This window comes from Tamandua tetradactyla, chromosome 24 (assembly GCF_023851605.1).
Source record: "Tamandua tetradactyla isolate mTamTet1 chromosome 24, mTamTet1.pri, whole genome shotgun sequence".
NCBI classification, from domain to species: Eukaryota; Metazoa; Chordata; class Mammalia; order Pilosa; family Myrmecophagidae; genus Tamandua; species Tamandua tetradactyla.
Genome location: NC_135350.1, coordinates 9,792,213 through 9,813,818, shown reverse-complemented (window position 1 = coordinate 9,813,818; position 21,606 = coordinate 9,792,213). Strand labels below are relative to the sequence as shown.

Below are 21,606 nucleotides of genomic sequence, written 5' to 3'. Positions count from 1 at the left end.
CAGGAGTTGTGACTGTTATTTCTAAATTCTGAGATACTGAGCTATTTGCATATAATCTGGTCATTCCCTGAAACTTCAGGTATTTATGTGACACCTGAGACTCTGAGTTATAGCACTGAAGCTATGAAAAGTCAGCATTACCCCATACAGCAACTGTTTAAAAAGTTCAAAAAATGTTCAGACTTCAACAAGAGATAAGAATAATATGAATAAATAATGGGGGAGGATAAAGGGTAAAAAATTGGGTAAATTGAAAAATGGTCAATGACAGGGAGAGGTAAAGGGTAGGGGATGTATGAGTTTTTCTTTTTATTTTTTTTTCTGGAGTAATGCAAATGTTCTAAAAATTATAAACATATCACCACAACTATGTGATGATACTGTAAACCACTGATTGTATACTATGGATGATAGTATTCAATGGACTACATATGTGTGAAGACTTCTTAGTAAAAACACTTTTTTAAAAATTAGCAATGACCTTTCAAGTAAAACTAAGTGTATGTATATATATGTGTATACCATCACATCGAAGCAAGAAAATAACAGCAATCTTCACAGAATTATCGGTTTTCGAAGAGATTGAAGTAGGAAAAGTATCTAAAAGATACAGTATCTGAGTTTCTATAAGCAGAAAATGGGGCTAACTTATTCCCATCATCTTCACATTTTAAATAACATTCATTGTGATGATTAAATAATACATATAAGGTACAAGAGAACCTGGCATATATGAGCACTAAATAAATGTTGTTTATTAAGTCACTGTGAAAACAGCCATCATATTTTCTCTTTGGATTATTCCACTTTTATAACAGATATGTTTACAAAAAGTAACACTCTATTATCCAATAAGCACTGTAGTTCAGGCTTCTGAATCCTATTATCCTACAATGCTAAAATGTATTCCTCTGGTTTGTTAGGTAGGATTTTCCTTAGGATTGTGAATAGCCTCGACTATACATAAAAATGATTAGAAAAACAGCATTCCTTCCAGTTTTTCTGACAACACAGCTTGATGTTTAGAGGAAGCCAAATATAGCCTTAAAGAATTATTTGCAAGACCTCAGCAGAGTCTTGGAAGAATTGCACTGAGATGTGATTACAGATAATTATTTGGTACCATAAAACATACCTCACCAAAAGCTGGCACTCTTCATAGAATGGTATCTTTTGACTTCTTAAGTACAAGCCAATACTTTTTATATCACTTAAAACCATGCTGGGATGAGATTCTTTCTGTGGTAAATAACCTGGAGTTACTTCTTCAAACCACTTGAAAAACTTACATCGGTCAGCTTTGGTTCCATCACATGTGTAAAACAGACGACCCTCAAGGGAAAAAAAAAGATATTAAAATCTAGTGAAAAAAAATGTTTTCCTTTTTCTACTGCTTTGTATTATGTCTGTCAAGACATTTGTGAAGATGGTTTGGCATAAATTTACTGTAGTAAATTAGTCTCCAAGTGAATATTAGTTTACAAAATAAATTAAAACTTTTAAAACTACCTACTATTCCACTTATTTTCTCTTTGTCAAAAGATTACATTACTCAAAGATAATATGAGGTTATTTGAAAAATATTTACTGTTTTTCACATTAAAAATCTTCACTATGGACAACCTGAAAGCTAGCCCCAAACAACTACAATCAACATTTTATGCATTTCTCTCTGGTCTTTTTGCTCATTCACCCAAGTACACACACACACACACATACAAACATACACACATATACACATACATACAAAGACAAACCCATGTTGCTGGGTTGTTTTTTTTTTTTAAACAAAACTCATATACTTATACATTTTCTATTCTGTATCCAAACCCCTATACCCAACAACATATTGTGAACATGCAATCATGTCTTCAAATAATCTTTTAAAAAAACACTTTCAGCAGTTATTCTATGGTTATACTTCAGCTTATAAATTACTGCTTTTGACAATTATTTTGAATACAAATTTTCACATTCAACAAATAATGATTCATATATAAACAAGTAGAATATACAAATGGTAAAGGAAAATTGTATTGGTATGTGGGAAGGAATAGTCTTACAAATGAGTACAAACCACTAATCAACACACCACCACCATTTTACTAACCTGAATTCCTATACAATAGGGTTACCAGCAGTTTTAAACACACACACACACATACACACACACACGTATATATAATTTATATAAGATTTTCTTTGAGGTTTCTGTCTCCATTTATTACTATGCAGTAAGTTCCTACTCAACTTGAAGGTTGACATTAGCTCATATTTTGGTATCCTAGAACACAGATCCACAAATGCTGAATGCAAATTAAGCATTTACTATAAATGAGGTACTAATGTCTGAAAAAGAAAGGTCTCAGTCAAGATTTACACTTTAAGTAAGCTTGTTATAAAGCAATAGGTACTTAAACTTTGTATAAGACAAGCATTTGGTAGGGTGAGGAGGGAACAATACCTTATTTGGACCTTCTTTTTTAACCATAACAAGTTTTGCAGGCTGATGATGATGGCAGGATGGCACATTATTTTGTACGTTTTTTAGTTCCTCTCCTTTGGATGATGTGTAAAATGTTATGTCAACTTTTGAAAGAGTTTCGTGCAACCTTTGTGACAACCCAAACAGCAATATATTTAGATGTTCTGCAAAAAAAGATACAGATAAAAATTAAATATAAAATTATTTCATCTTTGTATCACAAATGTGCTCTTTGCCAGCTAAATTTGAAAACAGTCATTTAAGAGTCAATACTATTTGATTCCTGGACCATGCACACCAAAAAAATAAAAAAAGAGTCAATATTATACTAATATTCATTTTTTTAAAATGAGTTTTACCCTTGTACAATAAAACAATCAAAACTAACTATGCATCATTCTTAAATATTCCACTTAATTTAAAACCATTTATGACACTTCTAGCTTTTAAAAAAATAATGAAATAACTATAATTTTAAAGGAAAAAACTGCCATCTCCCACTGTTTTTTTTTTTTGGTCTGTTTTTTTTTTCCTTTGGTTTTATGTTTCAAAGTTTATTCTAGTTCTTAGAGGCGATTCGCTAATTAAAGTCCTGAATGCTAAAAGGGAAGGGAATTGAGTTCTGTACATTATGCTTTCAACATTAGATGCATTGAGTATGACTCTTACAAAAGTAGGGCTATAGAGGGATCAATATATCAAAGTAACTAAACCAGGAACACAAATAAGTTTGCAAAAAACTTTAAAATGTACTGTTGTCAAGGAGTTGTCTTTAACACAAGAATAGTGTGTATATGCACTGTCACTTTTATTAAAATTGAAACTATTTTTATTTCTCTTAGCATTACATTCTAAGAAGTAAGTGATATAAAAATAAACCAACATAGGGTAAGGTATTGGGTAATTGGAGCTGAAGGGATACAGATTGTGCAACAGGACTGAATATAAAAACTCAGAAATGGACAGCACAATAGTACCTAATTGTAATACAATTATGTTAAAACACTGAATGAAGCTGAATGTGAGAATGATAGAGGGAGTAGAGCTGGGGGCATAAATGAAATCAGAAAGAAAGATAGACAATAAAGATTGAGATGGTATAATCTAGGAATGACTAGAGTGTATAATGATAGTGAGAAAATGTACAAATTTCAAAAATATTTTTGCATGAGGAAGAACAAAGGAATGTCATTACTGCAGGGTGCTGAAAACAGATGGTAATTAATATTTTAAAATTTCAACTTATGTGTAAGACTAAAGCAAAAAATGTTTATTTGGTACAAAATTTATATTTTGACTAGTGCATTTCCTAATATAACTTATGTAAATAGCTTGGTTGAACACCATAAGTATATGGAAACTTGGGTAGGACATGATATTTTGTTAGTTTGTCCAGAGTGGTGCCCCGATGAATCCCAGAGTGATTTGAACAGTGAATAAAAAAGTACTTGCAAAGTCCCCTTTGGGTAATGGTGAGAACAGGGGAAAATTCAAATTCCCCAAGTTCAATTCTTGATATTCTCACAAGCAGTATGGACAACCAAAGCTATAGGCTGAGTCCCCAGTCTTGGGGGTTGTTCATATGAAACTTAACCCCACAAAGGATAGGTCAAGCCTACTTAAAATTAGGCCTAAGAATCACCCCCAAGAAAGCCTCTTTTGTTGCTCAGATGTGGTCTCTCTCTCCAGCCAACACAACAAGCAAACTTGCCACCCTCCCCATCTACGTGGGACATGACTTCCAGGGGTGTGGACTTTCCTGGCAACGTGGGACAGAACTCCTAGAATGAGCTGATACTCAGCATCAAGGGATTGAGAAAAACCCTAGAATAATCTGAGACTCAGCATCAAGGGATTGAGAAAACCTTCCCAATCAAAAAGGGGAAGAGTGAAATGAGACAAAGTGTCAATGGCTGAGAGAGTCCAAACAGAGTCTAGAGGTTATCCTGGAGGCTATTCATATGCATTACGTAGATATCACCTTGTTATTCAAGATGTAATGGAGAGGCTGGAGGGAATTGCCTGAAAATGTAGAGCTGTGTTCCAGTAGCCATGTTTCTTGATGATGAATGTATAATGATAAAACTTTCAAAATGTGATTGTATGATTGTGAAAACCTTGTGTCTGATACTCTTTTATCTATCCTGTCAACAGATGAGTAGAACATATGGAATAAAAATAAATAATAGAGGGAACAAATGTTAAAATAAATTTAGTTTGACATGCTAATGATCAATGAAAGGGAGGGGTTAGGGGTATGGTATGTATAATTTTTTTTTCTGTTTTCATTTTATTTCTTTTTCTGTTCTTTTTATTTCTTTTTCTGAATTGATGCAAATGTTCTAAGAAATGATCATGATGATGAATATGCAACTATGTGATGATATTGTGAATTACTGATTATATATGTAGAATGGAATGATCAAAATAAGAATGTTTGCATTTATTTGGTGTTTTCTGTATTTAAAAAAATAAATAAATAATTGAAAAAAATTAAATAAACCAACAAAATTTCCTTCGGATCTCCTATGCTTTTTCTTCACAATTTTTTTTTTATTGTGAAAAATAGCATATATACAAAGAAAAAGCAACAAATTTAAAAGAACACCATTGGAGTGGCTGGAGGGAAGTACCTGAACCTGTTAAGTTCTGTTCCTGTAGCCTTGGTTCTTGAAGACAATTGTATAAAGATACAATTTTTACAATGTGTCTATGGGATTGTGAAAACCTTGTGTGTGTTGCTCCTTTTATCCAAGGTATGCACAGATGAGTAAAAATACCAGTGGTCAATGAGGGGAGGAGAAGGAGTATGGGAGGTATGAGTTTTTCTTTTTTCATCTTATTTCTTTTTCTGGACACACAACTATGTGATGATATTGTGAGCCAGTGATTGTACACCATGCATGGAATGTATGTTAGTGAAGATTAATCAATAAAAATATTTTTTACAAAAATTTCAAAGCACACCACATCAATTAGTTATAGAACAGATTTCAGAGTTTGGTATGGGTTGCAATTCCACAGTTTTAGGATTTTTCCTTCCAGCTCTCCAAGACACTGGAGATTAAAAAAGAAATATCAATATAATAATTCAGCAATCATACTAACTTGCTAAAACCTACCTTCTCTGTATAACTCCACCATATCCTTTGATCATTCTTCCAATATTTAGGGTTATTTGGGCTATGCCTATTCTAACTTTTCCATTTTGGAAGGGGCCATCAATTATACGGGATAGTGGGGTGGAACTAGTTGGCCCCTCTGCGTTTCAGGACTTATATGGCTTAGGAACCATCTGGGGGTTGTAGTTCTCAAAAACAATCATAGTGCCCACTGTTTTTAATTCAGTTTTACTGAGATATATTCACATGCCATGCAATCCATTCAAAGTGCAGAGTCAATGGCCTACAGTATCGTACACAGCTGTACATTCATCACTACAATCAATTTTAGAACATTTTCATTACTCTAGAAAAAAATAAAATAAAAAGAGAAAACCCAAAACATCCATACCCCTTGTGCTGGTTTGAAATGATGTATGTACCCTAGAAAAGCCATGTTTTAATCTTAATCCCACTTTGTAAAGGCAGCTGTTTCTTCTAATCCCTATTAAGTACTGTATGTTTGAAACTACAATTAGATCATCTCCCTGGAGATGTGACTCAATCAAGAGTGGTTGTTAAGCTGGATTAGGTGATGTCATGTCTCCACCCATTCAGGTGGGTCTTGATTGGTTTACTGGAGTCCCATAGAAGAGGAAACAGTTTGAAGAATGGAAGAGATTCAGAGAGAGCACAGCAGAACGATAGGGCTGCGAGAGGCAGAGTACAACAGCCAGCAACCTCTGGAGATGAAGAAGGAAAATGCCTCCCGGGGAGCTTCATGAAACAGGAAACCAGGAGAGGAAGCTAGCAGATGACACCATGTTCGTCATGTGCCCCTCCAGATGAGAGAGGAACCCTGACTGTGTTTGCCATGTGCCTTTCCAGATGAAAGAGAAACCCTGTGTTTGCCATGTGCTCTTGAACTTGAGAGAGAAACCCTGAACTTCATCAACCTTCTTGAACCAAGGTATCTTTCCCTGGATGCCTTGGATTGGACATTTCTATAGATTTGTTTTAATCAGGACATTTTCTCGGCCCTAGAACGTTAAACTTGCAACTTATTACAATAATTCCCCCCCCCCTTTTAAAAGCCATTGTTTCTGGAATATTGCATTCCAGCAGCTAGCAAACTAGAACACCCTTTATCGCCCCACAATCACTGATTCCTGTTATTGGTATGGTATACTGGTTACTGTTGATAAAAGAATATTAGGATATTACTGTTACCAAGAGTCCTTAGTTTGCAATAGGTGCATTCCCTCATCCCCCTTCTATTTTGATTCCTGTAAGAGTATTATACATTTGTATTCATTCATAGAGGAAATGTTTTATATTTCTGCTGTTAATCAATATCATTGTTTGCCAGGATATTTACCGAGTTATACAATCCCATGTAATTTCCCACTTCTAACTCATTTATGAATGAGGCAGGGCAAGATGGTGGTATAGGGAGGTGTGGAGTTTAGTTAGTCCTCTAGAGCAGCTAGTAAACAAGAAGGAACTGTCTGTAATAACTGTTTGGGGGACTTCTGTGGCCATCCAGACACACATTGCATACCAGTCTGGAATGAGTAGAAGAGACAAGATCACAACAGGAAACTATACATGAAACCCCCAGACAGTGGAGGCTGCCACCCCTTCCCCACTGGCAAGGAAAGCTGATGGAGAAAAAGACGCAGTCTCTGCTGGGAGCAAGGGAAGGTAGTTCAACAAAGCTCCAACTGTAGTTTTAATTAATAAATTTGGACTGCTGAATACAAGCTCCAAGTACAGAAAAATCCAGAGAAAGTGGAAAAGTAACCCTGAACGTCTCTCCCAGCAGAGAGGAGAGCAGAATAATGAAGGAAAAAAAACAAAGTAGGCATTTGGAGTCAGCCAAGCTTAGAATACTGAAAAAGTGCTATGCCCCAAGAAAAGGGACATACAGAGCTAGGTACCAACTCTGGATCTTGACTGGTGAACCTTGGGGGCTGGGGACTGGCTCTGAAAGGGATTCTTTTCTCTCACTGTTTTTTCTGTTTTGAAACTATTCAAAGTACCTCATTAAAGAAAGCTTCAGACATTTTCAATTATGCTAAACAGGCAAGAGCAGTGTTAAGATAGGTTTCAGAGACAAAGTAACAAGTCAAGTGAGGGAGATAATTCCCTGAAGACTAGGTGAGGCCAGGCTCAGCTCAAGTGGTGGACCACCTTCAGATAATTCAGTCTGGGGAGAAAGGAGGAAATATTCAACTTCCCCATCTGGGGAATTTCTATATTCTTGAAAGCAGTGGGGACAACTAACTCAGTAGGCTGAGCCCTCGATCTAGGGGTTTGGCCCTATGAAACTTATTCCTGCAAAGCAGAAGCTAGGGCGACTTATAATTATGCCTAAGAGTCACCCCCAGAGAACCACTTTTGTTGCTCAGATATGGCCTCTCTCTCTAGGTGAACTCACTGCCCTTACCCCGACATGGGACATGACTCCCAGGGATATAAATCTCTCTGCCAACATGGGCCAGGACTCCTGCGATGGGCCAACATCTGGCATCATGAGACTGAGAAAACTTTCTTGACCAAAAGGAGGAGGGAGAAAAAAATTTTCAGTGGCTCAGAGATTTCACACAGAGTGGAGAGGTTTTCCTGGAGGTTCTTCTTATACCTTATGAAGGTATCTTTTTAGCTTATGATGTATTGGGTAGGATGGAAGGAAGTACCTGAAACTGTTGAGAAGTGTTCCAGTATCCTTGATTCTTGAAGACAATTGTATAACTATATAACTTTTATAATGTGACTGTGTGATTGTGAAAACTTTGTGTCTGATGCTGCTTTTATCCAGGATATAGACAGATGGGTAAAAAAAAAAAAAATACGGAAAAAATTAATAAATAATGGGGTGGGGATAAGGGTTAAAAAACTAGGTATATTGAAACACTAGTGGTCAATGAGAGAGAGGGTAAAGGAGTACAGTATATATGAGTTTTTTCTTTTTTCTTTTTACTTCTTTTTCTGGAGTGATACAAATGTTCTAAAAATGATCATGGTGATCAATGCACAACTATGTGATGACATTATGAGCCACTGATTGTATACTACAGAAGGACTATATGTTAATGTGAAGATTTCTTAATAAAAATATACATTTTTTAAAATGGCAAAGCTTAGGGGGTGCTAAGTGAGTTCAGTGGTAGAATTCTTGCCTACCATGTGATAGACCCAGTCTCGATTCCCAGTCCATGCACTTTCCAAAAACAAACAAACAGGCAAACAATAAACAAACAAAAAATTCAACAAATGGTGCCGCAATAAAGGAATACTCACATGGAAAACAAATGAAATGTGATCCCCCACCATACAGCATCCAAAAAAATAAGTGGCAGAACTTATGAGAATGGAAGAGATAAAAAACACAATGGAGACTTACAATAGATATGAAGAAGCAGAAGAAAGGATTAGTGAGCTAGAGGACAGGACATCTGAAATTCTAACATAAAAGAAAATATAGGGATTTACACGGGGCTTCCAGGTCAAGATGGCGGCTTAACAATGTGCGCATTATAGTTTGTCCTCCAGAACAACTACTAAATAATCAGAAACAGTACAGAACAGCTCCTGGGCCATGTCAGTGATCAGACACACAGCGTACCCCAGTCTGGACCAGCTGGACCAGTTGCAAGCCCCCATAGAACCCAGGGAGAGTCCGCCAAAGTTAAAGGTACCGCATCATCTTATGCTGGTGGGATCTGCAGGCAGACAAGTGCCACATACTGGGCAGGATAAGAAAAACAGAATCTAGAGACTTCACAGGAAAGTCTTTCAACCTGCTGGGTCCAACCCTCAGGGAAAACTGACACAGGTGACTCTTTTCTCCTGTTAGGAGGCCAGTATGGCCTGGGAAAATCTGGCTGGGGTCTATAATATCTAAGTAGACCCTCCTAAGGGTAGGGGGGTAAAGGTACCATACAAGCAAGGCAAGAAATAAGAAAACAAGAAATGAAAAAATTTCCTCTGATAAACAAAACCTAAGCTAGAGGTCCAGAAAAAGCTGAACTGAATGTGAAAGAACAGACAGACAACAAATTCATCAAGCAAGAAAACCCTAGGTAAAGAAGTGAAAGCAATATCCAGAATGAACTAATTAAGGTAATTAAATGCCTAGACACCAGCAAAAAATAACAAATCACACTAGGAAAATTGAAGATATGGCCCTGTCAAAGGAACAAACCAACAATTCAAATGACATACAGGAGCTGAAACAATTAATTCAGAATATACAAGCAGACATGGAAAACCTCATCAAAAACCAAATCAATGAATTGAGGGAGGATATAAAGAAGGCAAGGAATGAACAAAAAGAAGAAATTGAAAGTCTGAAAAAACAAATCACAAAACTTATGGGAATGAAAGGCAAGGCAGAAGAGATGAAAAAAGCAATGGAAACCTACAATGGTAGATTTCGAGAGACAGAACATAGGATTAGCAAACTGAAGGATGAACATCTGAAATCCGGCAAGAAAAAGAAAATTTTTTCCGGAAAAAAATGGAAAAATATGAGCAGGGACTCAGGGAATTGAAAGACAATATAAAGCGCATGAATATACATGTTGTGGGTATCCCAGAAGGAGAAGAGAAGGAAAAAGGAGGAGAAAAACTAATGGAGGAAATTATCAATGAAAATTTCCCAACTCTTATGAAAGACTTAAAATTACAGATCCAAGAAGTGCAGCATACCCCAAAGAGAATAGATCCAAACAGACATACTCTAAGACATTTACTAATCAGAATGTCAGAGGTCAAAGAGAAAGAGAGAATCTTGAAAGCAGCAAGAGAAAAGCAATCCATCCCATACAAGGGAAGACCAATAAGACTATGCACAGATCTCTCAGCAGAAACCATGGAGGCAGGAAGACAGTGGGATGATATATTTAAATTATTAAAAGAGAAAAACTGCCAACCAAGAATTCTATATCCAGCAAAACTGTCCTTCAAAAATGAGGGAGAAATTAAAGCATTTTCAGACAAAAAATCACTGAGAGAATTTGTGACCAAGAGAGCAGCTCTGCAAGAAATACTAAAGGGAACACTAAAGACAGATACAAAGACAGAATAGAGAGGTGTAGAGAAGAGTGTAGAAAGGAAGACTATGAGTAAAGGTAAATAGAAGGGAAATTAGATATGACATATACAATCCAGAAGGCAAAATAATAGAAGAAAGTATTACCCATGCAGTAATAACTCTGAATGTTAATGGATTAAACTCTCCAATCAAAAGACATAGTCTGGTAGGATGGATTAAAAACAGGACCCATCTATATCCTGTCTCTACTCAAAGGACATGAGGGCAAGGACACAAATGGACATTTACACACCAATGTTTATAGCAGCATTATTTAAAATTACTAAGAGATGGAAACAGCCAAAATGTCCATCAACAGGCGGTTGGCTAAACAAACTGTGGCATTTACATAAGATGGAATATTATGCAGCTGTAAGACAGAATAAAGTTATGAAGTATGTAACAACATGAATGGACCTTAAGGACATCATGATGACTGTGATTAGCCAGAACAAAAGGACAAATACTGTATAGTCTCACTGATATGAACTGACATTAGTGAATAAACTTGGAATATTTCGTTGGTAACAGAGACCCATCAGGAGATAGAAATAGGGTAAGATATTGGGTAATTGGAGTTGAAGGGATACAGACTGTGCAACACGACTGAATATAAAAACTCAGAAATGGACAGCACAATATTACCTAACTGTAATACAATTATGTTAAAATACTGAATGAAGCTGCATGTGAGAATGATAGAGGGAGGAGGGCTGGGGCATAAATGAAATCACAAAGAAATATAGATGATAAAGATTGAGATGGTATAATTTAGGAATGTCCAGAGTGTATAATGATAGTGACTAAATGTATAAATTTCAAAAATGTTTTTGCATGAGGAAGAACAAAAGAATGTCATTACTGCAGTATGCTGAAAATAGATGGTAATTATTATTTTAAATTATCAACTTATGTGTGAGACTAAAGAATAAACTGTTTATTTGGTACAAATTTGTACTTTGACTAGTGCATCTCCTAATATAACTTATGTAGATAGTTGGTTGAACACCTTAAGTACATGGAACTTGGTATAGGACATGAAATTTTGTTGGTTTGTCCAGGTGATACCCTGATGAATCCCAGAGTGATCTGATCAATGAGTGGAAAAGTATTTGTAAAAGTCCCCTTCGGCGAATGGTGAGAATGGGGCAAAACTTAACTTCCCCAAGTTGAATTCTTCATATTCTCACAAGCAGTGTGGGCAACCAAAGCTATAGGCTGAGCCCCCAGTCTTGGGGGTTGTTCATATGAAACTTAACCACACAGGGGATAGGTCAAGCCTACTTAAAATTAGGCCTAAGAGTCACTCCCAAGAGAACCTCTTTTGTTGCTCAGATGTGGCCTCTCTCTCCATCCAACACAGCAAGCAAACTCACCACCCTCCCCCTGTCTACGTGGGACATGACGCCCAGGGGTGTGAATCTTCCTGGCAACGTGGGACAGAAATCCCAGAATGAACTGAGATTCAGCATCAAGGGATTGAGAAAAACTCTAGAATGAGCTGAGACCCAGCATCAAGGGATTGAGAAAACCTTCTCGACCAAAAGGGGGAAGAGTGAAATGAGATAAAGTGTCAATGGCTGAGAGATTCTAAGCAGAGTCAAGAGGTTATCCTGGAGGTTATTCTTACGCATTAAGTAGAAATCACCTTGTTAACCAAGATGTAATGGAGAGGCTGGAGGGAACTGCCTGAAAATGTAGAGCTCTGTTTCAGTAGCCATTTTTCTTGATGATGATTGTATAATGATACAGCTTTCACAATGTGACTGTGTGATTGTGAAAACCTTGTGTCTGATGCTCCCTTTATCTACCTTGTCAACAGATGAGTAGAACATACAGAATAAAAATAAATAATAGGGGGAACAAATGTTAAAATAAATTTAGTTTAAAATGCTAGTGTTCAAAGAAAGGGAGGGGGAAGGGGTATGGTATGTAAAAATATTTTTGTTTTTGTTTTATTTTTCTGTTGTCTTTTCTTTTTCTGAATTGATGCCAATGTTCTGGGAAATGATCATGATGGTGAATATGCAACTATGTAATAATATTGTGAATTGCTGAGTGTATGTGTTGGGAATGCTTGTTTTTTTTTCTTCTAATTTTTTTTAATTAATAAAAAATTTTTTTAAATATAGGAAAAGAAATAGAAAAATATGAGCAGGATCTCAGGGAATTGAATGACAACATGAAGCACATGAAATGCATATTATGGGTGTCTCAAAAGCAGAAGAGAAGGAAAGAGTTAGAAAGAATAATGGGGAAAATAATCATTTCCCATCTTTTATGAAAGACATAAAATTACAGATCCAAGAAGCATAGCATATCCCAAACAGAATAGACCTATTACAAGACATTGACTAATCAGATTGTCAAATGTTAAAGAGAAAAAGAGAATTCTGCCAACAGCAAGAGAAAATCAATCCATCACATACAAGGGAACCTCAATAAGACTTGAAGCAGACTTCTCAGCAAAAACTGTGTAGGCAAGAAGGCAGTGTATAATATAATTAAGATACTGAAAGAACAAAACTGCCAAACAATAATTCTATATCCAATAGACTGTTGACTTTGGACATTATACATGATGCCCAGAGGATGGAGGTGGCTGAAGAATGCACTGAAAAGTAGATCAATGAATGATGGTATATACATATGATCGAATACTGTGCTGTTACAAAAAGGAAGGAAGTTGTGAGGCATGCAACACTGTGAATGAACCTGTGGGACATCTGGTGAGGCAAAATAAGCCAGAAACAAAAGAGCAAATATACCATGGTCTCATTTAGAAAATGCTTATAAGAAAATAGAGGCCTACATTGAAAGCTCTTATAGCAGACACATTCAGTCTGGAGTGGTAACTGTTAATTCTAGATTTTGACAGATTGTTTTATATAATTTATTTATATATGTATAACCTGGTAATCAGAGATAAGAAAGAAGCTGACCAGGCTGGGATTAAGGTAATTCAAAAGACAGGGATAAGGAAGACACTGTATGTACTTCAGAACTTCACTTACTCTATGAGACAAAGGAACAAAGGTTATTTTGTCTGGAACCTAAATTTTCTGTAATACATACTTTGACTTAACCTGTCTGGAAAGATCATTTAAACAACCCAAAGACAGAGAACCCAGAATAAGAATGAGGGCCTTTAATCCTGCACAGATTAATGTAATGATGGATACATTCCAGAGTATATACATCTCAGAGTATATTAAGCAGATAATCAAATAGTATTGGCATTTGCAAGGTTTCCTAAGGGGAATGAGAAAAAAAGGGGAAATAGTCAGCTTCCCCACTTGGAGAATTTCTGATATTCTCACAAATAATGGGGACAACCAAGTCAATAGGCTGAGCCTCAATCTTGGGGTTTACCCCTATGAAACTTATCCCTGCAAAGGACAGGCTAAGCCTACTTAAAATTAGGCCTGAGTCACTCCAAAGAACCTCTTTTGCTGCTCAGATGTGCTCTCTCTCTTTCTAAGCCAACACAGCAAGTGAACTCACTGCCCTCCCTCCTCTACGTAGGACATGACTCCCTGTGTAAATCTCCCTGGCAGGTGGGATAGAAATCCTGGGATGAGCCAGGACCCCGCATCAAGGGATTGAGAAAACCTTCTCAACTAAAAGGAGGAAGAGAGAAATGAGATAAAATGAAGTGTCAGTGACTGAAAGATTTCAAACCATCTAGAGGTTATCCTGGAGGTATTTTTACACAATATACAGACGTCCCTATTCAGTTTATGGTGTATTTGAGTGGTTAGAGAGAAGTATCTGAAACTGCCGAGTGTGTTCCAGTAGCCATATTTCTTGATGATGATTGTATAATGATATAGCTTTTACAATGTGACTGTGTGGTTGCAAAAACTTTGTCAAATGCTCCTTTTTTTCTAGGATATGGACAGATGAGTAAAAAATATGGATAAAATAAATAATAGGGACATAACACTGAGTAAAATAAATGAGATGCAAAAAGAAAGTCTCGATATGACTCCACTTTTATGACCATGGTACAGGTAAAATCAGAGGCTTGTAATACAAACTATAGGGGATATAGAGATATATAGAAGCTAGATATGGGTGAACGGTTAGCTAATGAGGTTTACCTCAAATGTAAGGGAACAGATAGAAGTGAAAGTGGTTCTCTAGTGAGTCTATAAATAATAATACCATATTGAAGGTGAACAACATTGAAAGGGGTTGTATAGACCCATGTGTCCCACTGATTAACACCAGAAATATAAATAAGTTCTTGCAAGAACGATTTCAACGGTATGATTTGTGTACAAAGAGTGTTCAAGTCCAGGGTACAGGTGGAAAACTGCTATTACATGCTATGGGTTATGTTTAACAGCAAAACATCAGCAGTACCACAGCAACAACAGGGGTAAATAGTAGGGGGAAGGACAAGAGTTGAGGGGAGGCTTAGATTTCCTATTTGATGAGGGTGTGTTTATTGGTTATCTTTCTCTTGGAAACAATGAAATCATCTAAAATTGAGAGTGTTGATGGACTGTGGACTTCGGACATTACCCTTGATGCTTAATGAATGCAGGTGGCTGAAGGATGCACTGACTGAGAAGTAATTGGCAAACGATGCTGTATACATGTGATCGAATATTGTGCTGCTACAAAAAGAACGAAGTCATGAAGTATACAACAATGTGAATGAACATGTGGGACATTTGGTGAGGCAAAATAAGCCAGAAATGAAAGAACAATTATTGTATGGTCTCCTTTAGAAAATGGATTGAAAGCTCATATAGCAAACACATTTACTCTGGAGTGGGAATTATTATTTCTGGAGTTTGAGAAGTTGATTTATATATTTATAACCTGGTATTTAGAGATAAAAATGAAGCCGATCAGATTGTGATTAAGGTAATTTAGAACACAGGCATAAAGAAGATATTGTCTATATTTTAGAACCACACCTACTCTTTGAGACCAAAGGAAAAAAGGTTATTTTGTCTGGATAGCACATAATCTAACTCAGCCTGTAGCACATAATCTAACTCAGCCTGTCTGGATAGCTCATTTGAAAAACTGAAACACAGCGAGCACAGAGTGAGAATGAAGGCCTTTAATCCTGTATAGCTTAATATAATGCCTGAATATATCCTAGTATTATTTTAGGATGATACATTATATTATAATTAAAAAGTATTAATTAAATACTTAAATACAGATAATTTAAAAGTATTAGCAAAATCCCTTGAAGGATGGAAGAAAAAATATGGAACTATTAAACTTTACCATAAGGGAATCCCCTGATACTGTGTCAAACATTAGGGACACCTAAATCAATAGGCCAAGCCCTTGATCTTGAGGCTTACTCTTGTGAAGCTTATGTAGCAGGGAAGCTTAGCCTACCTATAGGTATGCTTAAAAGTTACTTCTGGAGGACCTCCTTTATTACTCAGATGTGGCCTCACTTTCACTAAGTTCAACTCTGTAAGTGAATCATTACTCTCCCCTCTACGTGGGACAAAACATTCAGAAGTGAAAGTCTCCCTGGAGGTGTGGGAGAGGACTCCCAGGGATGTGTCCAGCCCTGGCACTGTGGGATCAACAGTTCCATCCTGACCAAGAGGGGGGAAAGAAGTGTAACTAATAAATGATCAATGGCTGAGAGAATTCAAAGAGTCGAAAGGCTACTCTGGAGGTCACTCTTAACGCAAGCTTCAGTCAGACATTGCTACTATCATAACTTGCCAACCCCCAACCAAAACCATTCTAGCCAATCCTAAAGAACACCTAGGGCAATATATAAGATTCTACAAAGGTTTCATGTACTAGGGTAACTTTCCAGAAACCTACAACCTCCAGATTGGTTCCTGGACCAGATAAGTCCTGAAACCTCGAGGGGCCCAGCCTCTCCAGAACATCACCTAGTTCTATCTCCCTATTCCATATTAGTGACAGCCCCTTCCAACATGAATTAGAATGGCCATAGCCAAATATCCCTAAAGAGTGGGATAGAAAGATCAATTTGATGATGGAGCTATACAGAGAAGGTAGGGTTTAACAAATATGATTGCTGAATCTTTAAATTGCTATTTCTCCAACATAGATAATCTCCAGTATCTTGGAGCAGCTAGAAGTAAAAACCTAAAATTGTGAAATTGTAACCCATACCAACCACTAAAATCTGTTCTCCAAATAATTGTTGTGCTGTGCTTTGAAATTTATTGCTTTTTTGTATATATGTTATTTTTCACAGAAAAGAAAAAAAATCAATTGTGAATGTAAATGCACAGCCATACGATGATATTGTGAAGCACTGATTGTACACTTTGGATGATTACATGGTATGTGAATATGTAATATATATCAATAAAAAGAGTTCTATATACAGCAAAAGTTCCTTCAAAACTGAGGGTGAGTTTAAAATTTTCAGGCAAACAGACACAGAGTTTGTAAATAAAAGACTTGCTCTACAAGAAATACTGAAAGGAATACTACAGGCAGATAGGAAAAGACAGGAGACAAAGAGATTTGGAGAAGAGTGTAGAAATGAAGACTATTAGTAACGGTAAAGAGTAGCGCCATGATGAATGCAACAATGTGGATTAACCCTGAGGACATCATGATGAGTGAAATCAGCCAGAAGCAAAAGAACAAATACTGTATAGTCTCACTAATATGAACTAACATTAATGTATGAACTCTGAGAATTAAAGTTCAGAACACAGGTTATCAGGAAATAGAAAGAAGGTAGAGACTGGGCATTGATGCTGAAAGAGTACAGAATATTCAACAGGATTGACTGCTGAGATTCAGAAATGCATAGCACAACATTATCTGATGGTAACACAATACTGTACACATACACTGAAGAAAGCTGACTGAGTATAGTGGAAAGAGGAGGGCTAGGGGCATGTATGATACCAGAAGGAAAGGTAGAAGATAATAACTGGGATTGCAGAGAACTTTTGCTGTATATAGAACTCTTTTTATTGATATATATTACATATTCACATACCATGTAATCATCCGAAGTGTACAATCAGTGCTTCACAATATCATCGTATGGCTGTGCATTTACATTCACAATTAATTTTTCTAGTTTTTACCCTTTATTGTTTTTATCTTCTTACTTTGTGGAAGAAATGGAAATGTCCTCATCTAGATCGTGGTGCTAAATGCATAACTATGTGGTTATACTAGGAGCCAATGATAGTTGATTTAGAATGGATTACATGGTGTGTGAATAAAATTGTTTAAACATAAACAGAAAAATACAAGTGCTAGAGAAAACATGAAGAGAAAAATGTATCTATTCACTGCTAGTAGGGAAGTAGAATGGTGTAGTCCCTGGAGAGCAGTGCGGTGGTTCCACATGAGGCTAAGTATAGGATTGCCATATGATTCTACAACACCATTGTTAGGTACATACTTGGACGATCTGAAAGCAGGGATATGAATGGACATTTGCACATCGGTGTTAATGGCAGCAGTTTTCAAGATTCGGAATGGATGGAGGTGGCCTAAGGATACATCAACTGAGAAACTGAAGCAAGAATTGTGATGTTATATATGTACAATGAAATGCTGAGTGATTGCAAGAAGGAAGGAAATTCTGAGACATGCGAACAGGTGAATGAACCTGGAGGATAGTATGATGAATGAAATATGCCAGAAATAAAAAGACAGATATTATAATGCCTCACTAATATGGACTAATGTAATGTGCAAACTCTGAGAATTTAATTTGAGACATAGGTTATCAGGGGAAATGCTCATTGTAAAGTTTCCTAGATTGTAAGCTCTTACAGCAGGCACATCTATTCCTGAGTTGTAATCATTAATTTTAAATTCTGAGATAAGGTGCTGTTTCTGTATAAACTGGTCATTTCTTGGAACTCTGGGTATCTGTGTGACACCTGAGACTCAGAGCATCTATGAAAGGCAACATTAACCCACTCAGCAATTATTAAAGGAGCTGAAAAAGAAATCAGACTTCAGTTAGAAATATGAAGGAAGCCAATCTGGTTAGGACTAAGTTATATCAGACTAAAGGGTAAAGGATGATATTGGCTGCATTTTTACACTTCAAGTTCTGTGTGCAAACAGAGGAAGAGAAGTTAATTTGGTGCAAAATTTGTATTTTGTGTTGCACACTATCTAATTTAACTTGTATGGTCAGTTTATTCAAACACCATAATTACATGGAATCTTAAATAGGGCATGAAATCTTGTTATTTTGTACAGGTTGGTGTGATGCCCCAATATATCCCAGAGTAATCTGAGCAGAAGATTAAAAGTATTTACAAAGTCCCCTTGACGAACATGGGAAAAAGATGGAAATATTAAACTTCCACATCTGGGGAAGACCTGATATCCTTGCAAGCATTGAAGACTACCAATTTAATAAGCCAAGTCCTCCATTTTGGGGCTTGTCCTGATGAAACTTATTACTGCAAAGGAGAAGCTAAGACTACCTATAATTATGCCAAAGAGTCACCTCCAGAGAACATCTTTTGTGGCTCAGATGTGGCCACTCTCTCTAAGCCAACTCCACAGGTAAACATACTGACTTCTCCCCTATGTGGGACATGAGTCCTAGGGGTGTAAGTCTCCCTGGCAACCTGGGACATGAACCCCAAGGATGAGCATGGCCCTGATGTCATGGATTAAGAAAGCAATCCAGACCAAAAGTAAGAAGAGAAATGAAACAAAATTAAGTTTCAGTGGCTGAGAGATTTCAACTAGAATAGAGAGGTCATTCTGCAGGTTATTCTTATGCATTATACAGATATTCCTTTTCAATTTTTGGTATATTGGAGTAACTAGAGGGAAATGCCTGAAAATGTAGAGTTATAATCTAATAGCATTGAAGCCTGAATATGACACTATAACTATAAAGCTTTTACGATGTGGCCATGTGATTGCGAAAATCTTGTGTCTGACGCTCCCCTTACCATGGTATGGAACAGATGAGGAAGAAAATCAAGACAAAAATAAATAAATAATAGCGGGGTTAGGGAATATGGAATGTTTTAGGGTGTTCTTTTAAAATTTTTATTCTTGTTTTTATTGTTTTTTAGTAACAAAAATATTCAAAAATTGATGTTGATGATGAATGCACAACTATATGACGACACTATGAATTCCTGACTATATACTTTGGATGATTATATGGTATGTGACTATATCTCTATAAACGTGCATTTAAAAAACTCACTTATCGGCGGGCCGCGGTGGCTCAGCGGGCAAAGTGCTTGCCTGCTATGCCGGAGGACCTCGGTTCGATTCCCGGCCCCAGCCCATGTAACAAAAAACGGAAAAACAAAATACAATAAAACAAGAAAATGTTTCCCTTTCTTCCTTCCTTCCTTCCTTCTATCCTTCCTTCCTTCTCTCTGTCTTTCCTTTAAAAAAAAAAAAAAAAAAAAAAAAAAAAAACTCACTTATCTATTCTGGAATTGTAACTCTTAGTTCTAAATTCTGAGATACTGAACAACCTGGTTGTTCCCTGAAACTTCGGGTATTTATGTGACATCTGAGACTGAGTTAGAGCTTTAAGCTATGAAAGTCAGCATTATCCCATACAGCAACTGTTAAAAACAGTTGAAAAAGTGAACAGACTTTGACAAGAGATACGAATGAAGCTGATCTGTATAGGACTAAGGTAAATCAGAATACAGGGTAAAGGATGATATGGTCTTTATTTTAAAACTTCAACTTCTGTATGAGAACAAAGGGAGAGGTGTTTATTTGGTACAAAATTTATATTTTGGGTATCACATTATCTAAGTTAACTTGTATGGTCAGTTTATTCAAATATCCTAATTACACTGAGTCTTAATTAGGGCATGAGATCTTGTTGGTTTGTATAGGTCAGCATGATGCCCTCCCAGATATATTACAGAGTAATATGGGCACAGGATAAAAAAGTATTTGCAAAGTTCCCTTGGGGAACTGGGGAGGAAGGAAGAAATAGTCAACTTCCCCATCTGGGGAAGAGCTAATATTCCTGCAAGCAATGGGATAACCAATTCAATATGCTGAGCCCTTGATCTTGAGGTTCACCCTGATGAAAGTTATTCCTGCAAAGGAGAAGCTAAGCCTACTTATAATTATGCCTAAGATTCACCCCAAGAGAACTCTTTTGTTGCTCAGATAAAGCCACTCTCTCTGAACCAACTTGTCAGGTGAACTCACTGTCCTCCCTCCTACATGACTCCCAGGGGTGTAAATCTCCCTGGCAACATGGGATATGACTCCTGGCAATGAACCAGGATCCAGCAAAATGGGATTGAAAAAGCCTCCTTCACACCAAAAGGCGAAGAGAAAAATGAGACAAAATAGTTTTAATGGTTGAAAGATTAAACAGAGTCAAAAGGTTATCCTCGAGGTTCTTTAAATGCATTTTATAGCTATCCCTTTTTAGTTTGTGGTGTACTGGAGTGTCTAGAGGGAAGTATCTCAAACTGCTGAACTGTATTCCAGTATCCTTGATTGTTGAAGTCTTTTGTATAACTATATAACTTTTACAATGTGACTGTGATTGTGAAAACCTTGTGTCTGATGCTCCTTTTATCCAGGGTATAGGCAGATGGGTAAAACAATGAAAACAAAAAAATAAATAAATAATGGGGGGGGGGCGGTAAGGGGATAAAAAAACTGGATAGACTGAAATACTAGAGATTAATGAGAGGGAGGGTGAGGGGTGTGGGATGTACAAGTTTCTTCTTTTTTCTTATTTCTTTTTCTGGAGTGACAAATGTTCTAAAAATAATCATGGTAAGTGACTGTGTGATTGTTAAAACCTTGTTCTGATGCTCCTTTTATCTGTTATGGACAGATGAGTAAAAAAAATGGATTAAAAATAAATAAATAATGGGGGAACAAATGTTAAAATAGTTGGGTACAGGGAAATACTTGTGGTCAATGAGGGGGACGGTGAAGGGGTATGGTAT

The 21,606-nt window shown here is 36.6% G+C and overlaps 1 protein-coding gene across 12 annotated transcripts in view; it reads right to left on the bottom strand.

Annotated features, from left to right (window-relative positions):
* ZGRF1 (zinc finger GRF-type containing 1) overlaps positions 1-21,606 on the bottom strand; it is a 250,677-nt gene that overhangs the window by 82,154 nt on the left and 146,917 nt on the right. For all 12 annotated transcript variants that reach the window (XM_077142504.1, XM_077142512.1, XM_077142513.1 and 9 more), the window contains 2 exons: positions 2,465-2,649; positions 1,136-1,332 (listed from right to left, as the gene is read on the bottom strand). In XM_077142504.1, the coding sequence (XP_076998619.1) occupies positions 1,136-1,332; positions 2,465-2,649 (382 nt within the window). The remainder of the gene's footprint in view (positions 1-1,135; positions 1,333-2,464; positions 2,650-21,606) is intronic.